The sequence below is a fragment of the Pan paniscus genome, chromosome 13 (genome assembly GCF_029289425.2).
Source record: "Pan paniscus chromosome 13, NHGRI_mPanPan1-v2.0_pri, whole genome shotgun sequence".
In the NCBI taxonomy this organism is placed as follows: Eukaryota; Metazoa; Chordata; class Mammalia; order Primates; family Hominidae; genus Pan; species Pan paniscus.
The window spans coordinates 34,661,380-34,687,416 of record NC_073262.2 but is presented as its reverse complement, the minus strand read 5'-3'; the positions used below and the strand labels follow the sequence as shown (position 1 = coordinate 34,687,416).

At 31.1% G+C, this 26,037-nt stretch overlaps 1 protein-coding gene across 3 annotated transcripts in view; it reads right to left on the bottom strand.

Annotated features, from left to right (window-relative positions):
* Nucleotides 1-6,733: 6,733 nt before the first annotated feature.
* Nucleotides 6,734-26,037, bottom strand: part of LRP1B (LDL receptor related protein 1B) — a 1,910,203-nt gene continuing 1,890,899 nt past the window's right edge. For all 3 annotated transcript variants that reach the window (XM_034954060.3, XM_034954061.3, XM_003822825.6), the window contains 5 exons: nucleotides 22,443-22,519; nucleotides 14,811-14,901; nucleotides 13,523-13,667; nucleotides 10,161-10,259; nucleotides 6,734-8,493 (listed from right to left, as the gene is read on the bottom strand). In XM_034954060.3, coding sequence (XP_034809951.2) covers nucleotides 8,353-8,493; nucleotides 10,161-10,259; nucleotides 13,523-13,667; nucleotides 14,811-14,901; nucleotides 22,443-22,519 — 553 coding nt within the window. In that variant the 3' untranslated portion in view covers nucleotides 6,734-8,352. The remainder of the gene's footprint in view (nucleotides 8,494-10,160; nucleotides 10,260-13,522; nucleotides 13,668-14,810; nucleotides 14,902-22,442; nucleotides 22,520-26,037) is intronic.

Sequence of the window (26,037 nt, the reverse complement as noted above, 5' to 3'; positions counted from 1 at the left end):
GCTGTCCTGTTGAATATGTTGAAGGTTATGCCACAACATTGGGCCAGATTCAGGGGTGGCAGGCAGGTATGGATTACAGGAGCCCTGAGATTTTTATGTACTTCTTTGTTTCATTATCTAAAGAAATATATTGAAATAAGAGAGAATAATCATAATGGATGCTAGCACAGACCCAGTAGCATATATGAAGGTGAAAAGGATCAGGAGTTATAAACCTAGAAAGTGTAACAAAAAAGGCATCAAATTGACAGAAAATGAGAACAAAGAAAACATTGCACATCCTGTCTGCTAAACAGCTCTAGAACTACAGCATTTTCTAATTCAGCATTAGTAAACAGAAGAGAAAAAATGAAGAGCCCCATGGACTGTTTTTTTTTTAAATTACATAAAACAAAGAAATGAGAACACCATTCTGTAGACTTAGAAGAATGTTGCCAAAAGATAACTTTTGAAAACTGGTTGGTATTATGAGTAGGAAAAAGGAAGCAAATAGTAGAAACCTCAGCAGAAAACTCTGAGAAGAAAATACACACCACAGGAGAATAAACAACTGAGTTTTTATTCTCAGTTGTTTTATTAAGGCTGAGTAAGATAAGGAAGGACTCTATATACACTGAATTAAAATTCATCCCTGAGGTGCTTGCACGTGTGCACACACATGCTCACATATGCATACACAAGAAAGAAATTGAGTATACAGGGGAAAGAGTAAATCAGTAATGCATGCCAGAACCTTGAAAATTTATTCAAGAATAAATGGGAGTGGTGAGGAAAAAAAAATTATTAAGATGATATAGGTTATAAAGGAAAAAAAATGACCTAACCTAAGAATTGTAGGTGTTTGTGTATATTTAAGGAAAATTTGGACAGAAGTAATGAAGAGAATCTTAAGGAAAATAGATCTCAGCTGAAAATATATTCTGGTGGGTAGACAAAATTAATAAAAAATATTTGTGCATTTTTGTCAAAATATTTTAATTATAACTAGTTGTTCTGTTTTAAGCCTGAGGAAAAATGATACAAAAAAATAAAAATACACTTGGCCTGAGACTTATCCCTGAAAACATTGAATGTCTGAAAGCAGTGGGCCAAGTTCAACCTAATTTTGAAGGAAAAGGTTATAGCTTTAGAAATCTGCATCCAACTGAGCTGACATTTCTATTTGAAGGCCTTAGAGAAATATTTGTGTATATGTGAAAACTTAGCAAATATACTGCAGGTAAAGGCTTTTGATAAGTACTCTTTATGAAATCTACTCATAAAATAAGAATTTAGTCAAAATAAAAAAAATCAAGAATGGAGAAATCATGCAGTAAAAAGAGCTATAAGTTGTAAAAAATAAATACTAAATGTAAAAATAATTTAAAATATTCCCAAATAAGGAAAAGAAGATAAAGAATAGAAAAATAATACTTCGATTGAAATCGTTTAAAAATAAAAATACAAACTATATCAACAAAGACCATGGAGGTGAGTTAAATTAGGGAATTTAAGAATGTTAAATTTCTCATTTTAAGGGGTGGAAATACTTATTTTTAAATTCTGGATCCTGTTACTAGAATATTTTTTAAGTTGAAAGTACTGACCAGCGAAAAAATAACTTTCAAATCAAAAGAGAAAAATAAAACCAAACAATATAGCATCTATATAGTATAAACAAACAAGAAACTGAATAAAAATAATAAATGCACAAGGAAGATATAAAACCAAATATTTTAATATTATATTTTAAAAGCAGGATAGAAAAATTAAAGCATGACCCTAAAACAAAGAAAGAAAATACTCTGAAGTGATAACTCTCTATCTAGTTTTCTAATATAGTGGTAATTTTTCTTTCTTCTTTATGTATATTTTCTAAGTTTTCAAAAATGATAATTTTTACAATAAAAATACAGGTTATGATAAAATAATGTAACAGTAACATTGGCTTCCTGTAATGTCACTTTGGATTAAAAAAAGAGATGCAAATTAGGGAAGATATGATGATCTTATAATAAGGAATACAAAATTAGGTATTAGCTACCATTATGTATAAGGGTAATGTTTTCTGAACTTCAAAGCCACAGAACATAAACATTATTAAATCCTAGGAAAGAAATGCTATCTTCACAATTAATGGCATATCAAAGTCAGTGTGTGAGAATGTGAGTGTGTGTGTGTGTGTGTAGTTGTGTGTTTAAAATAAATTTCCACAGCCATAACTGACAATTGTAGATTGTAACATTTACATATATGTGAAAGCTCAGCAAACACACTGCAGATATAGGCTTTTGATAAGTACTTTTAGTGAAATCTATTCATAAAATAATTTACTTAAAGTAAAAAATGTAAGAATGGATAAATCGTACAGTAAAAAGAGCAATAAGTTGTAAAAAGAGAAAAACTAAAGGTAAAAGTTATTCTAGGTATAAATCTCACTGTCCAGTTATTTCTTACCTAAATTTTACATTAGCTGTTCAGACATGTTAAGTCAATCTAAACTTATATTCCATATATATATATATTCCATAAATAAATAAATATATTCCATATATAAATATATATATATTCCGTATATAAATATATATATGTTCCGTATGTATAAATATATACTGTATATATAAATATATATATTCCGTATAAATATATATACCGTATATATAAATATATATATATTCCGTATATATAAATATATATATATTCCGTATATATAAATATATATATATTCCGTATATATAAATATATATATATATTCCGTATATATAAATATATATATATTCCGTATATATAAATATATATATATTCCGTATATATAAATATATATATATTCCGTATATATATAAATATATATATTCCGTATATATATAAATATATATATTCCATATATAAATATATATATTCCATATATATAAATATATATATTCCATATATAAATATATATTCCATATATAACTATATATATTCCATATATAACTATATATATTCCATATATATAAAATATATATATTCCATATAAAATATATATATTCCATATATATATTCCATATATAAATATATATATTCCATATATATATTCCATATATAAATATATATATTCCATATATAAATATATATATTCCATACATATATATTCCATATATAAATATATATATTCCATACATATATATTCCATATATAAATATATATATTCCATACATATATATTCCATATATAAAAATATATATATTCCATATATAAAAATATATATATTCCATATATAAAAATATATATATTCCATATATAAAAATATATATATTCCATATATAAATATATATATTCCATATATAAATATATATATTCCATATATATAAATATATATATTCCATATATAAATATATATATTCCATATATATAAATATATATATTCCATATATATAAATATATATATTCCATATATAAATATATATATTCCATATATAAATATATATATTCCATATATATAAATATATATATATTCCATATATATAAATATATATATATTCCATATATAAATGTATATTCCATATATATAAATGTATATTCCATATATAAATGTATATTCCATATATATAAATGTATATTCCATATATATAAATGTATATTCCATATATATAAATGTGTATTCCATATATATTAAGTATCTCCATAGAAAACTTTATTATTCAAACTCCTAAATGTATTCTTAAGTATATTTCACAGTTTATTCTGTGTGTGAAAGAAGTATTTTCTCACTTATAAATGACTAAGATTCCTGATCCAAGTAAGATGTGTATGGTTTCACTATCAAAGGCTAGAAGAGTCATATCATTGGCTCTCCAGGCCACTACTGCATAAGCAAGCTGGAAATCAAATTGAACCAGGAGGTGCATAATTTATGTATTAAAACTGCAGAAGAAACCACAGCTGAAAAATTATCTTGGAGTGAACAAATGACTAAAGTATCAGAATTGCATTGCTTTAGTTCAACAATATCTTACAAACCCCATTCTAAAGGGACAGATTATCCATCAGAGAAAATGAATACATTCTAAGCATAGAATTTATCAAATAGTCCATCTTTAGTACCAATTTTTCTTTCGATTTTTGATCACTTTGAGTACAAAAAAAGATGGGATTCACTAGAAACTATTTTTCAGAATAAATTGCAGCCACATAAGTATAACGTCTGCTAGAGAAAAGCCAAACCAAAAAATCCATTTCATCTATTTTTCTTTCTATACACTAGATACTTACTTGCATAGCACTGTATGAAGAAAACATTGTTGGGCCTTTGGATATGATAACATCAGAAACAAAATGTCTTTCTGAATAAAACTGCTTCCCTATATTTTTTAATTGTCTTTGTCTTTTTCGGGACTTATCTTTCTAGATGTGTTAAGCTAGCAATAGATGTGGTAGCAGAATTGAAAAATAAACAACTTTTTGGTTCTTTTTTTTTTTTCCTCACATTCAAAATACTTGGGGGACATTTTTGTGCCAGATCGCCCTAAAAACTTCATAAGGAGTGCTTGAGTCTCTCCCTTTCTTGCAAGTTGCAGTTAAAGCATTCATATTTAACTAATGATTAATAACTCTTAGTATACATTAAATTTTGGTGTATCTAGTATTGAGAAAACTCATCGTTAAAGAAACTGATGAAAACTGGAATGGAGTGTAAGATAAAACTGCTTTTAAAAAGTAGTTAGCTATATTTTGCTTAGCTCACAGAATTCTTATTCTCTTATATTTTAATCTTTTAAATCAAACTACCTGAAGTTGAATCTGTACACAATATTAGTATTCTCAGAGGAATAAGATTTTGTATCCAAAGGATGTGTTTGAAGATATAGCAATGAGGGAGAATAAAGAAAAATCAGCAATATTTTTTCAATTTCTTTCATCACATATACTAGTTTTCTCTGAGATTTGGAAATTGTAGGCATTTTGTATATTGCAGTACATTTATAATAGCCATAACATGTATTTAGGATTGAACTTTCTTCATACCTCAGCCATCATAAAAATGGAAAGTAACATTCCTAGAAGAAAAGCGCAGGCTTGAAGTTCAAAAACTAACCAAATAAGCAAATGATAAAACACAAAACAAAATAAAACACGATCACTGATACTGAAATGGACACAGATAAAACACATTTACATAAACAAATGACTTATTTTATACAAAATTGTAAAAGTTTCCAAATGAAACTTTTCCCCTTAGCCATAGCTATTGACTGTTTACTACATAGGCACTACATGAATACCAAACTTCTATAACTCATTCATCGTCGACACTAAAGAATTAAAATCAAAACTTGGGGATACCATGAATTTTTTGAGCAGGGGCCTTTGTGGTGGTGGTTGTTGTTCCAGCTGAGAGTAATTTAATAACGGGACAGAATGTAGCTCTAGATCAGTAGTTCTGATCAGGGACAATTTTGTTCCCCAGAAGACATTTGGCAATGTTTATAGACATTTGTTTGTGTCAACTTTAGGTGGTATTACTGGCATTATTGAAATGGATAGAAGGAAATGATAGTTCTAAATATCCTTCCCCATTAAGGAAAACAAATAATTACTTGGTAAAATGCCAAAAAGTTGAAACTCATTGCTCTAGATAAGAAGGCATTTGGGTAGAGAAGCAAGTTCATCAAGAAACATTAATTTTTATAAAATATCTCCCATCAAAGCTTGAAGCAATAGTTTAGAAAGCATTTTTTGATGGCATTTATAAAGAATTGTGACTTTGAAAGAGAATTATAAACTTGAATTTCTAGCATTTATACAAATTTTTGCAATAGAAAATTGGAATAGAACACAATAGAGCTATGGAAATAGATTAAATTAACTTTAAGTAGTTGAAAATATATATTTATCATGTAAAGTAGCTGCAGGGCCCCAGGGTTAAAAAAAACATGTTCTAAGCTTTGTTGACTATTGTTTTCACTAGGGCCCTAGTGAGAATGGGTCATCAGTGTCAGGTCCCAACTGGCAGTCGGTTGCATATCATATATTATTTGCTAGATATTTATACTAATGTTAACTGTATTAATATCACACCACTCTGTGGGTTCTTTGAAATATTTTCAGTTGCATTTACACAGCTCTGACATCAGAAGGCCCCTTCAAATAATATAACTCAATGTTAAGTAAATCAGACGCACCTATATTTTCCATCTCTAGTCTGATGCTAAAAGTAGGTATAGCAAATAACCATTCTAACAAAATAATGTGGAAATAGCGTCTAATAGAAATCTGATTTTCCATAAAGTACAATTTTGGGGAATAGAAAGGGACAGGAAGAGCTTTGGCTTGTTTAGCATGGTTGTCATGCTACTGTGTATAGAAACTTTCTTTCTATTGCAATATGGAGTCTCTGACAGGCACAGGAAGGCAGGGAAAAGGATAAAGTAAGGGGAGTGTTTCTACTCCATGAAGACAGAAAATGCCTTCTCTACTGTGCATTGAAAGATGATACAATGAAATCAGTTTTCCCCTGGAGTGTATTATGTTCTAAGGACATAAAAATGCCATGTTTACTAAAACAGTTCTCTCAGAATATTTAAGCTACATAAAGGAATTTTCTTATTTTTAAAAACTACCCAACACAAGCTCTTAAATATGTAGAATTTCATTTAAATAAGTCAGTCAACAATTTTTTATAAAGTATTTAACACTTCATTGTAGAAACATAGGCAAAATGACTATATTATAACCAAAATGAAAAATACTGTTCAATTTAAAAAATGTACTTAAACAAGAACCTGAAAAAGTTTATGATATGCATAACATTGTTCAAGCAAAATTGCACTAGTATTACATAAATCAATAGTTTATAAAGGCCTCAATATGGCAAAGTTTAGAAATAGGTAGTATGCATGCACATAGTACAACAAAAAGTCTTCTTATAAAACAGCAGTTTTTTTAATGCTTGTACAAAGGGATAAAGAGCAACCACATATTTAACATATTTCATCTGTTAGGTTAATACATTATGACAGCTAAAAGTCAGTCATGTCTATCAGAGGAACAAAAAGCCCTCCAAAACTTGTGAATAAATCTTTTGTGCCTTTAAAGATATTTGTATAAAAATGCTATCCTTTTATTTTTATATACAACTTAAATAAATCGCACTCGTTTCAACTCAAATTTGAAGATAAACAAACCAAACGTGAATGGGGTCCATGCGTTCTGTAAAACCCAGAGAAACCTGAATACCAGAGCAACTGGCACAGCATTTCGACTCTCCACTTTTGATTATGGGAAGATCATTGTTCTTCTACAACTTGGAAGGCCCTTGAATATATTTTGGATAGGACAAATAATGGGTTGCTCATATTAAATCTTGAAAATATTTACCAATCACTCTGTATACTAAAATGTCTGCTTTGCCCTTTGTTTTTGACCTAGCAAAGAGGATGCATTCACGTAATTGAAATTCTGTCACCAATTTGTGTGCTTATATATTACTCTTTAGTGTTCGGTGTAGTGTAAGGGGTTGGGTTAATCTTCCACAAAATGGATGTGACTGGGAAGAAATACCTAAGACGCAAGTACCCAATGCCCTGTTGTGCTCTAGGCTGGCTATTTATCTCGAGACTGAGGGAGAATAAAAGGTCTTATTCCATAGCAAGTGCAGTCGGCCAACTTTCGGTTATTTTTTGCTATGTTCTACCACCTAAATATAACTATTGCTTACAAGGTGTATACATTTAGTACATCACATAGAGTCCACTAAGTTTTGGAAAATGTAGTCATCTGTGTTCATGCAAATTATTAATTTTACATATTTTTAAATTTTTTCCTCAAAATTCTCATCTATTGGTTGGCAATCTAAGGCTAATTTCAAAGCAAGTGATGCTGAACTTGTGAGAGCTATATATTTTCAGCAGAGTCTGAATCAATCTTTATGGGCACAAAGAAGAGAGTTGACCATTCAATCATTTTTCCATCAATTTAAACAGAAAAATAAAATGACACTGTATTACAGCCTTCAAAACATATAATGGAAAAGTGCAGAGATTCTCCTTGTTGATTAAGTACAACCAAAAAAGTTCATATAAAATAGATTGCTCATATTCACACTACAAAGGAATATGTTGTTTTTAATTTTAACAAATTCAAAGGTGTGTCATATCAGCAGCATTGTTGTAAATTGTACTGTAGTGCAGTTCTTTTTCATAAAAATACCATACAAATGGTCAATCAATAGTCATCAGCAAAAAATAAAACCCAAAAAACTCAGAAAACAATTAACCAGGAAAAAGATAAAGAAAGAGGTAATGCTGATGCCAAAACAAGTATAATACTGTTGGAACATACAAAAGTAATCCTTATATTTTATACATTTATACAGCATATAAAAGATATCACTGATTATGCCACTGTCTCTCTTATACCAATTTCTATTTTCTTTGGAAGCAGTTCTTTCCTTTCATCAACACTTCCTAAGGAGTTTCGACAGTTTTGCCCATCCATATATAATTTTGCATATACCGGATTGGAGTAATTTGTTGGCTGAAGGAGAAAAATATATATATAATTTTATTATTGGTCTTGGCCACATTAATTATTTACTTCCTAGAATGTCCATCTCCTAATTGTAACAATATTTATATGCAATACATTTAATTTATTAAATAGTAGTGATTTAAAGGTTATTTACATGTTATATTTACAGACTTTAGTCAACTCGAGCATGGTATTACATGAAACATAATTTTACATTTTGCAAGTAACTTGTGAACCTAAGAGGAGCTTTGCCATATATAAAAAGCCAGAAAAAAATCTTTGAAAAAGGTATGTTCACTGAGACTTTATTATAAAAGCATAAAATGTGAAACTAAATTGTCATGTTTTCAGTTTTTGTGTTGTCCCCCTTATTGCTATTACAAGCCTATCCGTAGCAAGTAAGATGTGTTTTCAGAAAAGCATTTGTTTGGTGCTTATAATTTTTCAATATGAACTTAAAAACAAGTAAACAAAAATGTAAAGAAATGCATTAGTGTAGCAGATTTTTTTTTTTTTTTTTTTTTTTTTTGAGACGGAGTCTCGCTCTGTCGCCCAGGCTGGAGTGCAGTGGCGCGATCTCGGCTCACTGCAAGCTCCGCCTCCCGGGTTCACGCCATTCTCCTGCCTCAGCCTCCCGAGTAGCTGGGACTACAGGCGCCCGCTACCACGCCCGGCTAATTTTTTGTATTTTTAGTAGAGACGGAGCAGATTTTTAAAGCAATATTTTTCCTCAAACAACCTGTGTGTACTTATTAGAAATATTTTTGGACTTTTTCAAAGAATTGTGATGTACACAGTCATCTTAAGTTTCACAAACATAGCATTTTGAAGTAGAATTAGAGGCATGCAGCAGCTGACCTCTTTGAGTTGGAAAACATATACATACAATGTTCACTATTTGACAAATTGCAGTTTATCCCAAGAAAATTTTGCCTAGTGTTTGTTTTTGTTATTTCTTGTTTCGTCTTTCCAAAAACAGTACATTAAATCTTAGTTACAACAAGGAAACATTATAATCTTTGAGCCATGCAATTGAGACAAACATGACAGAAAATGAGGATGAAAACTGTTGATGGGAAAGACGATAAGGGAGAGAATTCTCATCCCTAGGAATTTTGATATGCATATTTTTATTCCTCTTCTGCTTAAAATGAACTATGTAACTTTAGACAGAACAGCTTTCTCTAAACACCAGTTACTTAATTGAAACATGTTTTTGAGAGTGGTTTTGTTAGACCGTCTGTAATTTCTCAATATGATGACACATTTTAAAGTATAGTCTATTTAACTGCACGTCAAATTTGTATATATTAAATAAACCACTATGAGAGGAAATGAATAAAATCAAAAGTTTAAATTATTCAGTTTAAATTTCTGGCTAGAGATTCTTTGCTAAGAATAACAAATACTCATGTTCACTGTTAAGGGACAATAACATTTCCAAATCCAGTAGAAGAGATATTTCTACTTAATGGCTTGCCTAAAATAATGTTTTAGATGTAATCTTGCATAGACAGGACACATAACGTAAGCCCCCAATTTAAATGCTATTTTGAAATCTCTTGTTAATTAAAAACTTAATTAAAAACAAGCCTCTAAGTCTAGTAATTAGTCTTTGATTGTGAGGGTTCTGTGATGAAATGGACATGAAATAATGAATATTCTTCTCTTACCCCAGCAGTTAGTGGTCCTTTCAAATCAGAGTTTAGGTAGATGGGCGGCGCTGTGTGTGGAAGCTTGAAAGCACTGGGTCCTCCCCCTATGTACCTGGCCTGTATATAAACAGAAAATTTTAGTTTCTGATCTAATATTATGGAATCACTTTTCATCGATACATATCATGTTAATTCATAAAATAACATAAAAATACCCTTTAGCCTTACACCATTTACAGTGTGTTCATGTTAGCTTCAACAACTTAAAATATCCAATATTAATATTATTAAAGATCCAATATTAATATTGGATCTTTGCTTCATAGGTAGACATTTCTCTCACAAAAGTCTTATTCAGAAAATATAAAAAATAGTCCAAGTAAGAATTGGCATGAATTTGAAGATAAAACTAGTACATATTTATCTCTTTTAAACTCTTCAAACTATTCTGTGGTTACCCCCATAGTCAAATCAATTTTATTAACTGTATTAAGTACTTTCAATCCTTTTGATTATAAGATACCATTGGACTAGAAATTTTACCCTCTTTGAGAATAACAGAAATGAGTGTTCTACAAAATTTTTCTTCACATGTAATGCAATTTATACTGATTGCACCATGCATATATCAAACCCTTGTAACAAAGTGAATGCTCTGTAAAATTCATATGATTATTAAGGTTGCTTCAATATGGCCCTTTGTTTCTCACTACTGTCTAAACCTATTAGAACTAGCTGTTTTTTTCTATAGTTACTCATTTGACAACAATTCACATTTATATTCAAATATCAGGATCCAGCTAGAATCAGTCATCTAAGTCATATTTGATGCAATTTTGGTTATTCAGTCATCCGATTGGTAAATATTTGAGTATTATGCTCTAAGTACATTAAAATATATTTGGGGGCACTGAAGCATAGTTTTATCTTCCTAGAGTAAATGTGAAAATTTTTAAATGTGTAAAAAGCTATTCTCTTTAAGTGTACAAAATTGGATTAATTCTATCACTAGAAATAAAAATGATGAGGAAAAAATAAGAACCCTTCATATGAAAAATGTGTAAAGTATATCCTCATTAGTCTGTTATATGTATGAATACTATATTTTTATTCCTAAGAAAAATGCAAAGAATTTCAGAACTCTATTGTCTTTCTCCTTCATAGATATAATAGATCATCAATAGCAATGTGTAAAATATGTATCATGTCTCCACTTCTGTGATATTTTAAAGCAGAAAATATCAAATGTAAGGTTACCAAGACTTTTTCCTTGAAAAGTTTCAGATGTAGGAGTGAATTTTAATAACTATAAAATTATGTCTAATTAGAAAAATATCGTCATATTCTCTGATAGTACACAATGTATCCATGTGAAAAGATTGATTGATTTTCATAGAAGTGAATATTTGAGCATCAATTTTAGGCTTAGAAAGCCTAATCATGGGTTCAGAACTAGACTGAATATGTGGGATCCTATTCAGATTCTTCAGGAACACCAATGACTGTGATTGCAAAATAATTTGAATGTAGATTGGCCACACTGTATATTTACAATGTAAAAGTGCATTTTGATGAAGTAACATTTGTAAGTCAGAAAAATAAATAACTATTCAATAAATAAGTGAATAAACCAAGAAAAATTGTTTCATAATACTAAATTGATACTCTTAATTTAGAGAAAAAATATTCTAAAATTATCAGAAAGAATATTCAGATAATTCACTGAAGTAAATCTTCACAAGTTTAACTGGATAATTGTATCATTTAGCTATTTCCCTTAAAAGTTGCCAACCTCAGCTTATAGTAATAAAAACTAACAAACATTTTTAAATTTAAAAGGCTGTGGATTGTCAGGCTATATGTATCAATGAAATGTTTTAAACTAGTAAGGATATTATGACAGATAGAAAAATATTTCTCAAAAGTGATTTAATTACAAAGAAGTCCAAGGACACAGCTTATCTGGCTCATCATTTAAACATTATTGGAAACAACATACTTATTTTGATAATAAAGTACTGTACTCTTTTATATTTAAAAAATAAACTGACCAAGATTTTTTACACTAAGCTGTGTATCTAGATTTGCTAATACCTCAACACATTTGATTAGAGCATTATTTTACATGAATTATACACATTTATGAGATACTGTGTTTTGTTATGTTTTTATACATGTATACATTGCAGAAAAAATCAAAGTATTTAGCATATCTATCACCTTATATATAGTTATGTTTTTTTGTGGCAAGAACATTAAAAATCCTTTTCTAGCTATTTTTAAATATACAATACAATATTGTTAACCACCGTCACCTAACTGTGCAATAGAACACCGAAACCCATTCCTCTTATCTGACTGTGACTTTGTACCCATTGAACAACACCTATTTTCCTTCCTCCTCCCCTCTCCACCCTCTAGTAACCACTATTCTACTCTCTACTTCAATATTAACTTCTATAGATTCACATGTGAGTGAGATCATGTGGTATTTGTCATTCTGTGCCTGGATTATTTCATATATGACAATATCATCCAGCTTTATCCATGTTGCCTCAAATGACAGGATTTCCTTCTTTTTTATGGCCGAATAGCATTTTCTTTATTCATTGTTGATGCACACTTAGGTTGATTCTATATCTTGGCTATTGTGAATAATGCTGTAAAAATCATGGAAGTACAGATATCTCTTCAATGTACTGATTTCCTACTTATTATGTATCAATTAAAACAAACAAAATTAAAAGAAGGATGCCATGTCTGAAGTGATGAAAACAAAACTATCTTGTAAGTATCCAGTTCCTACCAAACCAAAACCCCATAGAACCACACTGTAAGGAATACTGAGAGGAAGTGGGTAGAAAAGAAAATGTCTCACCAAACTACTTTTCAGCCATATTTCTAGAAGTTGTGCATTTATTGGTCTTCTCCTTGAATATATTTCAACATTGAAAGTCAATAGCTTTACTTTATAATAGACCTTTATCTATCTATATATCTATCCATCCCCTGAAGAAGACCTAAACAATTTGCTGTGTGATATCAATACTAAAACAATTTTTAAATGAGTTTTTCGTTTGCTTTAGGTAAACAAAATTAGATAATGAATCATTTTTCAATAAAAAATATAAAAATAACATGTTTATAAAAGAACTGAGCAAATAAATATGTGTTTTCTAAGATGTGTTACACTCAGCTTCAGGTGAATGCAGTCCATAATTGTACTTTCTCTTTAGAAGAGGCTATATCATTCAATACATCCTAAAGTCCCTTATTCTAACTTCAGATAACAGAAAAACTTGGTGAAATTCAGAACCATAAAACAGAGATGCGACTCAAGAATGTTAGTGCTCACTGCCCATTATCTTAAGACATATTACCTTTGTTGGGTCTATCATAAAGCCAGGATCTAAAAGACCTCCATCGTTGTGATCATGATCTACCTCATACATATTATAAGATGGATTGCCAATTTCTACATTTATTCCTCCATTGATAATAGGTTGTCTTCTAATTGTTTTTGTCCTAGAATATATAAACATTAATATGTGTGAGTTTTGTATAAATATCACAATCAAGGCATATGAAATTATATTTATAGATTTACTGACTTATTTTGAAATAAATTGAATAAATGACATTTGTCAAGTAACAGAGGAACAAAAAGTAGTACATTGATAGGCCGTTTTCCCAGTTGTTTTGACTTAACAAAAACACACTGGAAATAAATACCTCCTAAATAGCCGAAATGACATCATTTGAAATTGAATATTTACCAATCCTTTTAAATTCTATTTTTTCTCCTTTCTGAAAACTATCGCAACAAAATAGTGATAAACTCTAAGATTGTTTTCAATCCCCAAGTTACATTGTTAGAATCCTGTTTTACATAATTCAAATACTGACTCAAAAGCTCTTGGTTTTTAAGCTTATTTTGTACAAGTGCAAGTTTGTTACGTGGTTATATTGCATGGTGTTGCAGCCTGGGCTTTTAGTATGTCCATCACCCAAGTAATGTACGCTGTACCCATTAGGTAATTTCTCATCAACCACCCCACTTTCATTTCCCGCCCTTCTAAATCTCCAATAGTTATCACCCTACACTCTATGTCAGTAATAATGGACATTATTTCACGTCCATTTGTAAGTGAGCACACATGGCTCTTGTCTTTCTGTAGACAACCTACTCTTCTAGATCTATAAGTTCATTTTCATATAAATTGAAATGATACTTCTAATGAGGTATAAGTGAATCAATGCACTTTGTGAACGAAATGTACAAATTGGAGATGTATATATGCGTATCAGTATCACTGTATTGACATTACTAATCATACACATTAATATAAAAAGATGCTCCTCAGAGACCCTTGCTGTTTCAAGGAAAGACAACTGCAAATGGAAAATCCTACTTAACTTTTGAATAATATGATCTCTTGTCAGTTTTGCTAGAATATATAAATGGACCATTCCCTTAACATAACATGGGAGAAGACTTGTCTAAATTATAATCACTTAAAAGAGAGGTATAAAATGATTTGAAAAACATTGTATTTTACAGTTGGCATAACTAAATCATGTTTAAAAAAATTCACAACAAACATTATGTTTCTGCACCTAGTTGTGTGATTTATTCACTGACTGCTAATCTAGAACATTGCATCTTACCTTCTTTTTCTTTTACAAAGCACTAAACCAATTACTAAGGTGGTTATCAAAGTCACCAAGAGGACGAGAGGCACAATGATGGCAATGCTTCCTGGAAAATAAATGAGTGAATAGATGAAGAAATACATAAAATGAAGTAAAAATTGATAAAACTAAATACTTTATTACACCAAATCACTTGACCATTGATATAATAAAAGCTTAGCCCAAATGTTTATATTTGGGGTTCATAATTATGTTATTGGAAAATGACTCTTCTCTTAAACACTTGATCTGATGGAAATGTTTCTTAGATATCTTTCATTTATGTGTTGCATTTAAATACCTTGAGATTAGAGATCTGACTTTTTTGTTGATCTGTGTTTAGTGATTCCCATCACACACATTTACTAGCAATGATGCAAGTACCTGCTAGTACCTCTTTTTAAATCGACTAAGACTGAATAAACATTTACACAGTTTCACTGACCACATTCCCACCCTTAGTTTTGTTCCTTTAGTCATCCATACTTTCTGGTCAGGGGTCCATGTGACAAGTTAGGTGGCAGCCTGGTGAAACAAAAGGGGTATCAGTGTTTGATTTGGATGGAATCTTGGTGTAAATATTGGTTTCACAACTTACTTGAAGTGAGACCTTATGTAGGTTATTTAAATGCTTTGAGGCTCATGCTCTTCAACTGTAAAACACAGAGAAGAAGACTTACCACAAAGGGCAGTTAGCTTGATTCCACAGAATTAGGGGGTGAAGAGGTTCTCTTTCTCATGTTCTAGTTTCTGAACAGTTTTAGCAAGACATATTTTAGGAGTTTGGCTTATGTGGCAAATGTCAATTATTTTCCTTTCTTCCATATATGAGGAAGGTCTTGAGTACTAGCACTAACAGAATAGATCTTCAAAAATGATCAGTGAAATTTGGTCTTTGTTTTTATGCATCTGAGCACAGGGAGGAGGCAAAATGGAGGAGACTTTGTTTTCCATGTATATACTAGATTAGCAATAGGGTAATCGATTTTTTTAGTCAGTGAGTAGGCAGACAATAATAGCCCATTGCTAATAATGTGACCCACAGGAGAATACACCCAAATATCACTTATTATAAGAAGAAAACTGAATACAGGGTTGCCTGATAACAGAAAGTATGACATAGCTAATATTAACTTTTCTTACTGAAAAATATCTAGTACACATGAAACAAAGGCTTTTATCTACTTTGAATAAACCTCTGGTTGACAAGTCAACTTAATCACTGGTTAACCTAAGAAACCAAGCAGCCCAACAACTAGTTAAAATTGAACATGGAGATCTTGAATGGATTAAGAATAGAACATTAAAAATTCTGAAAGTCTATGAATTTTTCAGGCAAAGACATGTGCATGTGAAAGTATCAAGGTAGAAATTAATGGTGATATGCACAATAACCAGCCACTTAGAACTGTATTATAAATATACAGATATGTTTTAAGAGCTTTATAGCCAGAGGATATCTGGGTGAGATAATCCATACTGGATCACTTGCCAAATACCAAAAAGGCTTCATTAAGAAAATTTCATGTGTAAGATAAATCTCTAATTTAGAACTTCAAGAAATAACTAGTGTAAAATAACCAACCATCTCTTCTATCCACTTCTTTAGACACTTTCTAAAATGTAAAAGTCATTTTGTTTTTTCATGTAGTTATGAGAACTTATAGTGTTTGATATTACTATATTACCTCCTTTGTTTTGGGAAAGTGAACTTTATATGCATCTGTAATTTATTAGCAATTAATGAAAGAGAATCTGGCAGCTTGGATGGTAATTAACATTTGTTCACAAGTTTTAAATACCAGAGAACAGCTTGGTTTCTTCATAAACTATGACTTCAATTGCTTGATCATGACTTTACAAATATATCTACTTCATTTTCCTCTAAAACTTGTATAAAATTGGTGGGTGTAAAATACCTATCAATATAGTTTTAGGGTATATACAATTTATTTTCTCTCAATGCAATTATAAATCATTTTTTAAAAATAGATTTTACTTGTTCTACAGTTTGACATTCCTATGAGGTAGGAACCTGTTAATTAAGTATGCTAGAAAATAAAAGGTTTCTTTTTTCCCTTCATAGATGGCAGTTGCAATCCCATATATTACAGCATTTTGTGTTTAAGAGCCTAGACTTCTGATATGTTTATGTAACCAATCAAAGTAACTACTATAAAACCTAGTGTCACCGATAAATAATGCAGGGTAGAAGATTAGCAAGTTTTTTTTTAATTTTATAAAATAGTTTTTATTGCTGGAAACACATGTATTTTTAAAATTATATAACAGATATTATAAAAATAAGTACTTTTTCCTAGTATTATATATGACAGTAAATTTCATACTGTAAATACAATGATCAATCTCTATTGCAGGTCATGTTTTATCAGTACATTGTTAATAGAGTATTAGAAACTGAAAAACATAGACTCTGTACTTATTAAGGGTGGAGGGGATATCTCAACAAATTTCTCATAAAAAAAAATACAGCAAGTCTTTTTTGCAACATGGTTCTGAAACCTCATCATGCAACATTTTTCCATTAGAAGAAAGAACTATAAGTGCTGTGTTGAAGAGCCCCTTTCCATAGGAGAGCTAGTACAGCATAGCAGTTGAGATAATGGAGCCAGGCTACCTCTATTCAAATCTGTTTTACTATTCATTACCAACGCATGCTCAGGCACATTAATTATATTTGTCTCAATTTACTCATCTATAATATGGTTATCATCATTAATAGTTATCATACAGTATTATAGATAGTATTATGCCAATCAGAAAATACTACATACATGCTTAATAAAACACATGTTCTCATAGCACTCTGTACATGCTTCTATTTTGCACTTTTCACAATATAATGCATCAGTTTGTTTTTGAGATATTTGAGGGCACAATCTGTTTCTCTTCTGCAAATAGTGCAGTCCTTAGGATGTCATAGGGTCTATAAATTCAATTCTTATTTAGCAAGTATATCTTAAGTGCTTGCTGTGCTCCAGACCCTGAAAATATACTCTATTTTGCACTGAGGATAAAATGACCCTTCTCTTATATTGCTTGATGTATAACAGGATGACAAATAAATGGGTTCATTCACTATAGTAGCATGAATGCTGTATTAGGAAAGTTTGCATTGTTCTGGGAATATAAAGGAGGTGCCTCCAACTAGATCTGGGGTGGAAGGAGACTAGTTTGTCTTGCTTAAGGAGCAAATCCTCTGTTGTGGGTGAAGAGACTTTAAAGGCCAAGAGGATTACGATTAAGGAAAAACAGTTGGGCTGGAAGGAGTGTGCTGGAAGGAGATGTGACTGCAGTGGAAAGCAGAGGTGAGATTATGAAGGAGTGTGTAAGCCATATAAATCAGATGGGCAATTGTACTATTTTTTTTTCTTTTTAAAAAGATGATGTTGAAGAAAATTTAGGAAGGAACATCTACTAAATTTATTGTTTGATTCAACTTAGGAAAGAGAGAGAAGGTTAAGGATGGAACTTAAGTGTTGTTTCCATAGCCAGGTGGATTGGCTCAAGTCTCAGCAGAAGTATCACCACTTTTCAGCCATCCACATGGATGGACAGAAAGGCAAAATAAGGTATATGAAAATGCCTGTGGATAGGGGGCAGTGATGAGATCATTTGGGAACTGAGCTTGAGATCCCTGTGGAATATAGATGACACAGATACAGATATATCAAGCAAGCAGTGAAATATATGTCTCAAACTTAGGAGATAAATCAATATTGAGCATAGGAATTTTGGGGAATCAACAGAGTTGATAACTCATGTCAAGGATTATGTCTTGGCAAGGAGAGTGTATCTAGTGATAAACAGGTAAATTAATCAAGCAGAATAGAAAGAAAATAATGTCAAAAGGAAGACAGAGTTGCTTCAAAAGAGGTAGAAGAGAAACCAGAAGTGTTCACTATCATGAAGTTCAGAGGAAGAGAACATTTTTATTTACTGATCAAGTTTTCAATAGAACAATATTAGCATAAATTATATAATTAAAATGACTGCCTTTGACATGTTGCTCTATACCCTGTTCTTAAGTTTGCTTATAGATATGTATAAATGTAGAGTATATATATTTGTTGAAATTAGCATCCTTTCTCTTAAGCATTTTGGTACATTGTAATGTTAAAAATTGTAAAGAAAATATGTTCCCAACTTAGTAAAGGTGATCCTTCCAGTGGTCTTCAAGAGGCTGCCTATCACCTTGGTCCTGTATCTCTAACTTCACTTTGTACCACTCTCCCCCTTGTTTTCCTGATACCAGCACACTGGTCTTCTTTCAGTCTGCTGGACATGTCTAACTCTTTCTTGCTCCACGGTTGTTGTACCTGCTGTTCTTTATTCTTGTACCTTGAGCCTCAAGTCTCAGCTGAAGTATCACCACCTCAGAGAAAACATTCCTGGCCTCACTTTTCCTGTGACATTCTCTATCTTTGCCCTTTTTATCTTTTTTGTTTTTGCTTCCTTCACGGACCAATCAAAACTCACAATTACTTTATACATTTGAATATTTCCTTTTTTATTTACTTCCTTGTTTTATTGCTGTTTACTCCATTAGAACCTCAGCTTCATGAGAGGAAGCACTGTCTGCCGTCCTCACTGACCTGCCTCTGGGATCTAGTGCAGTACTTGACACTTAGCAGAGACTTGATAAACCTTTGCTTTGGGAGAAATGGAAATAAAACATTATTTTGTTGTGCTTTTCAGTTACATCTCTATATTTGCAGATTTATAATTCCTGGTATAATATAACCAGATTTTTCTGTATTAAAACATAATGGATGATATAAAATGATAAAGACAAAGTAGCAAAAGAGATACAATGACCCCCTAACAGATATCTTGCCCCTATTGTCACTATAGTAAAATACAGCATCTCTACATTACTGCACCACCAATGCTGAGTATATTTTTGTCTTTCATAATTTCAGCGGATACAACAAATAACATAATTGAAACACTGATCATTCAATGCTCAATTTTATGTAAATTTTAAAATTTTATGTAAATTTAAAATAGAAGTATGCAATGAATATTTTATCATCCTGAGTTTAAAACTCTTCAAAATATCTTCAGAAGAGTCAGACTAGATTTTTAAAATGGAACCTGAGCACAAAGCCCTAGATAATAGATCTGCCTAATTCCACAAGCTGCTTTTAGATACTTTAAACATCAAAAGCCGGTGAACATCACTACCACTATTCGGAGATGATTATGAAGGCCATGTACAAATCAGAAAAGTAAATCTCTGTATAAATTTATAGTAATTAGGCAGACAGAGGCAGTGTTTTCTGGACTATGCCAACAAAGGTCCACTGATGATAGAAATGCAGATTTGAAAACACATTCCTAAAATTTCATCTTTCTTATTGGGCAGACGACTTCTTCTCAAGTTTGGGGAAGGTTTGACAACCATTCAAAACCACTAGATTTTACCCAAAATAATAAAAGTAATCCTCTTTCATGGGAAAGGTCAGTTTAACTACCTTTTCCCTTCTTTCAGAGCTACTGAGGCAAGTTTCTCGAAGCATAAATGTCTGATAATAAGCATCTAATAGAGTCATTATTTGGTCAACTTTGATCAAGTTTGTGATAATTTGACATATATGTAGCTAATAGCCCTTTCAAAATGCATTGATAGTTCTATTAAATTTCATGACTTTAAATTAGTGATGGGAGAAAGAGCTTCAGAATCATTGGAAAGGGTTACAACTATTTGCAACTCTTTCCCCTATTTGATGTTCTTTACTTTAGAACTGTTGCATGTAATTAAAACCAGTTTCTTACATTTGTCCATACAAATCCTTGGAGACCCCACTCTCTAACGGGAACACCTGGAGCATTCCAGATCCAAACCATTTTCCAAACACCAAACTTTCCCTTTGTGGATGGAGCTTATACAAAATTTCCAAATTTAATACACAGTCTATGCTATTTCTTGTCAGAGTTTTAAAAAAAATTTTAAATTGTTTTTGATGCTCTAAAAGGGCTATGTGTTTTCTTTATATTCGATCATTGAGAAACTACCATTAAAAAGGCTAAAATATCTTTTTAATTCCTAATTTATAAATGCAGCATGTTCTACAGCTTGATAACTTCAAATGCATTTTTTATTAATGCTTTTAATGATTGTTGAGTTTTGCAAATAGTTTATAAAATCATACATAAATTAATATGCCTCCAGAGTTATTACTGGTAGCATTAGTTTGAGCCCTAAATCTTGGGAAGAGAGATAAAGTATTTTTTCTTGTTCTTTTGCATATCAAATTAGGCAAGACACATTTTGCCACTGCTAACCTTTTATCAACCAATTCCCCAAATCCCAGTGTCCTATTCCTACAATTATATGCTCATAGCTTCCCTATGGCCTCTCCCTTCCCTGACCTAAGGAGAGCACACAAATTCTAAGATCAACTCAAAACGTTCCATAACCAAAAATCACTCACCTCACCTATCCAAATTTAAATATTCATGCCCAGACTGTCTATTCTAGACCTATTTTCCATTTTTCAAAGATGCCTAGGCTTATTAATAAACCCAAATTAATCTCTAAATTAGGAAAAATTGGACAATGATATCAAAACTGTCTGGGGGCAGAGACAACAAACAGGAATGTCAGCAGAGATGGGAAGCCTGCTTCTAGGGTACAAAAATGATATATTTTATACTTTAATAGTCTCTCTCCTTTTTCACTAACTCTGAAACACTATGCTTTTTGCTTGTTTTTATGAAATCCTTGTCACCAGCAGTAAAGGACTAGGGAAAAATTGCTAAGGTAAGCAATCTTCCATCAAGGATATTATTTTTTCTTTGCAAATTTATTTACACCCAATAGACAATACAAATTTTTCAAAGGTTTTTCATTCATGGTCAAATTAATGACAACATGTGTGAACTGGCAAACTTTATTTCAGACTTTTATTTTGAAAAACTTTATAACATCATTTCAGGTTGTCAGAAACTGTACACAGACACACAATGATGATATAGACACACAACGATGATATAGACACAAGTGACCCTAAGACTGTGGCTGCACAAAAAAATTTGCAAAAATGTTGATCTATATTTTAATATAGTTCAAAATCAATACTTTAAAGATAAAGAAGCAATAAATCAACTTATATCTTTATTAATAATTGCTTGTTAACTTGCTTCTCTTTCAGACTAACCAATAAAGCCTGTCTTTCTCCCCCCAAGACACATTGAAATGCATTCCAAGACAATACACTTTGCTCTAATTAAAACATGGAATCATTTTTCTTCCTGGAGCATTTTCACATCCATTGTGATATCTGCGACTTTTTCAGCTGATGAATATTTCCAAAGAAAAGCTTATGCTAGGTTAGCAGATGTGCATTCTGAAAACTCCCCAAATTTGGGATAAACTCTCCCAGCCTAAAAGAAAATGTACACACTGGATCCTGTAATTAGATGAGAGCTCAGTGCTTCCTCTTTCAAAAACACCTCGATTGCAGTGGATCTCTTATAAAATTCCATGAAGAAAGTGTTCTAAGACTCATCTCACTCAATAATGACATAACAATGATTTATATACAGTGTAGATTACCCAAAATATTAATCTGAGAAACTTACTTGTGCTGATATGATCAGACTTGCTGCTCCTTGGGGCTGGCCTTTCACACTGTGTGCCTGACCAGTTGGTGGAGCATCTAAAAATATCCAAACAACAAACAAAACAGATCAGCGGATAAAAAGCCCAGAAGTCGGCTAATGTAGTAACTTTAACCAAATGAAATGTTACAGGAGCCAGTCATCACAAATTCATGAATATTACATAGAGATTTCTGATGATCTCTTGCATATTGTTAGTATGCTGAGTGTAACTTTCATTGGACTTCATTTGTTAAAATACTTTTTAAAATGTAGATTTATAGACATTTTACTTATTCTGTGTTAAAACTGGCACATTTTATAGCGATATTGAAATCTTGATTAAGAATTGGAAATTGATTTGAGAGTTACGGAAAATTACAAGTGGCCACTTAGAAAAATTGAGTTTGCATATTAAGCAAATCCTTCTGTAAGTATCTGTGTCTTTTTCTGGTTGTTCTAAGTCCAGAGTGGAACTAACTACCAAACAGCAAATAGTCATCTGTCTTATAGTTCAAGCTGTGGAGTTTTTACTCTCCTAAGCAGAGATAACAAAATACAGAGCTTTCCCATTTTAAATCATACTTCTATTACTATGAAGTCAAGAGAATGTGCCCAAGTTTTTATTGGGAGAAGTTGTTTTTCCCATGTAAGTACTACAACACTATGATAAGAAGTAAAAGACAAGAATAATAGATCTAATTAAAAGCCATTATTTAAACATAAATTGCAACTATGAAATTAGCTGGTTGCATCAAAATAAATGCTGGAACAGTTTGTTGTGTTTAAACAAGGTCTATTGGCTAACATAAGATGCCTTTGTGCATCTGTCACAGGAAATCCACAGAGAAACAATTTAATTGGCTTCAGTTCGTAGTTAAAATGACTGTCAAATACCACCATATCAAGAATAGCTGTACACAATAAAAAAACAGCTTCCAGAGCCATTCCAAGTGGAACTCTGGGCATGGTGGGCCATACTAAATAACTGCAATTTCAGTGTCTCTGCCAATTCGGGCATAGCCAATTTTGATATCTGAGGCTGCTTCCTGAGCTAAGCTTCTATGATGCTATACGAATTATTTGTGATAGTCGTAAAATCAGTATTGGCTGTCCTAAAACATGGGCAAATTCTCATAAAATCATTATTACTGACAAAGTCAAATAATAAACATGAAAATATGTTTCAAAGAAGCATATATAGACTTGAACACAATTGGCAATAAGGACACTATTAGATAAGAGTTATTTAATTAATAAATGATAAATTTAAAACTATGAATATGGAGCATGACTTAAATGAAAATTAATATCATTATATTATGATTCAGGGCATCACTCATACATTAGCTCAACTTTTGTTACATCATAAAAAGCTAACACATTATATAATTTTCTATACATCATGTTTATTATAAACCATAATACAAGTAAATCATTAACACAGATAAATGCATAAGGCCAAGTCTACGACTCTTGTCTGTATTAATAGAGTTAGGTAATGAAATAGGGATATTTTCAAATCATTAGAATAAAGTGAACAACAAATAAAATCATTGTGTTTGTTTTTTCTTTTTAATTTATGGTATTTGCAGATGAATGATGTAGAAAAATGTTCCAATTCTTTACATATTGTAATCATTGACACAGTCCACAGGTAGTTCAAAATAATATATTTGGGAACATTTTGCAAACATGTTCTTGGAGTGAATTCTAATGATTGTGAAATGCTTTTTGTGTTATGTAGCTTTACATCTGTCAAATTTTTCTAATTTACCCCCGAGAATATCTCATATGCTCCACTGAAAAACTAATCCTGACTGCTTAGTTATTTCATTATGTATTAATAGCTGTTGTGTACAAGTCTACATGTGTGCAATTATTTTGAATTATTGATTAAAATATCAAAATTTGCTTTATACATTATCTCATTTAAAAGAAAAAAAAACTAAATCAGGTTCATCTTAGATAAGTGACCCAAGGCATATTTTATTGTGTTACTGAAAAAGGAACCTCTGGGACTGATTATTACACTTTCGGAAAAGATTTGAAGTCAGAAAGTGGAATTGCTTGAGAATTAGAAGATTAAATGCTACTTAATCATATTATGGTTCTGACATGAACATCATGTATTTTTAATAATTTATAAAGTAATTATATTTTGAGATCCCCAGATTAGCAGAAAGAGATTTTTAAATGAAGAGGATAAGGATAGTGTGATTCTAATTCCAAACTCTAGAATTATTTAAGTAGGACGGGTATTTGTTAATATTATGGTATAATTTCCTAATTTTTCCATGGCTTAGGGTCCAGTATTTATGATAGATAAAAGAAGTCACCTGCTAGTGGTCATAATCCTCTCCTCTTTTAAATTGTGGGAGCCCATTTAAATTCATAATCTTTACAGACTATTTTACTTATTATATATTGGAAAAAACTCAAAGACTGTACTGGAGAAATAATTTTAACAGTTATACATCTTAATGTGCTGATGATCACTTTACCATTCTCCTTATACTCCTTATAAAATAATGTTTTATGGCCAAAGATAAAATATGTTCCACTGTTCTGCATTTGTCTTGGTCTTAAAAAATCTCTTTTGAGTTATTAAATAGAAATCATTATTCTTGTTGCCTACCTTACAAAATTATAACTTAAGGCATTTGCTGCTCCACAAGTTCTTCCAGTGGTTGATTTAAGACCAGGTATTTTTGTCATCTTTATAGCAATGCATACATCTTCATACTTTAAGTAGACTACAATGATCAAAGCCATTAATGGCAGAGCATTTAAGAAATAAAATTTGTACAGATCATCAAAATCTCCTGTCCAATTCCCCGCTGAATTATTTGCATAACCATGCTGACTATAATTTCTCTGGCATCTATCTCTTTTTTATTATTCCTCAAGCAAAATCCATATTCCATGTGCTGGTCGTCTTTAATCTGTACTATTGCAATCCACTATTCTCTGCTATTCATCCGGGGACAATTATCTTCAAGTTAGCCCTGCACAACCCTGCTAGGCAATCTTTTCTTGTTTTTGTTTTGTTTTGTCTCACCGTAGCAAACAGCTCTGTATCATTCATGTTAAAATTGCAGACGTTTCCCACTGCCCTTAGTCTTAGGACAATGAAAATCAGCTTTATCTTATGTGCTGATTACTATACAACTGTAAATTATTTAACATTTTAAACAATTCCATGAATTTTAACCAAGTATCATTGGATCAGGAACAGATGGATGGACAGACAGATAGGTAGGTAGGTAGGTAGATAAACAGATACTTATTGACTATTCAAATAATTATTTATCCTTCTTTATTTACATCATCAAATGAAGGTACTGCTCTTAGCAGTTTCCTGCTGTCAATAGCTGCATGGTAAAGGGTATTGATTTAACATTCTTTGACTTCTTTTTTTTTTTCCTAGCATTATTTAATGCTAAATTGTTTCCTTAATCTTATTCTTCCATTTCCGTAACAGTTGTATGTATAAGTGCTCTTAATTACAGCACATTTTATGGTATTCCCTTTATGTTCCAGACTAGAATAATGATTATGAAAAATGAGAAATGTT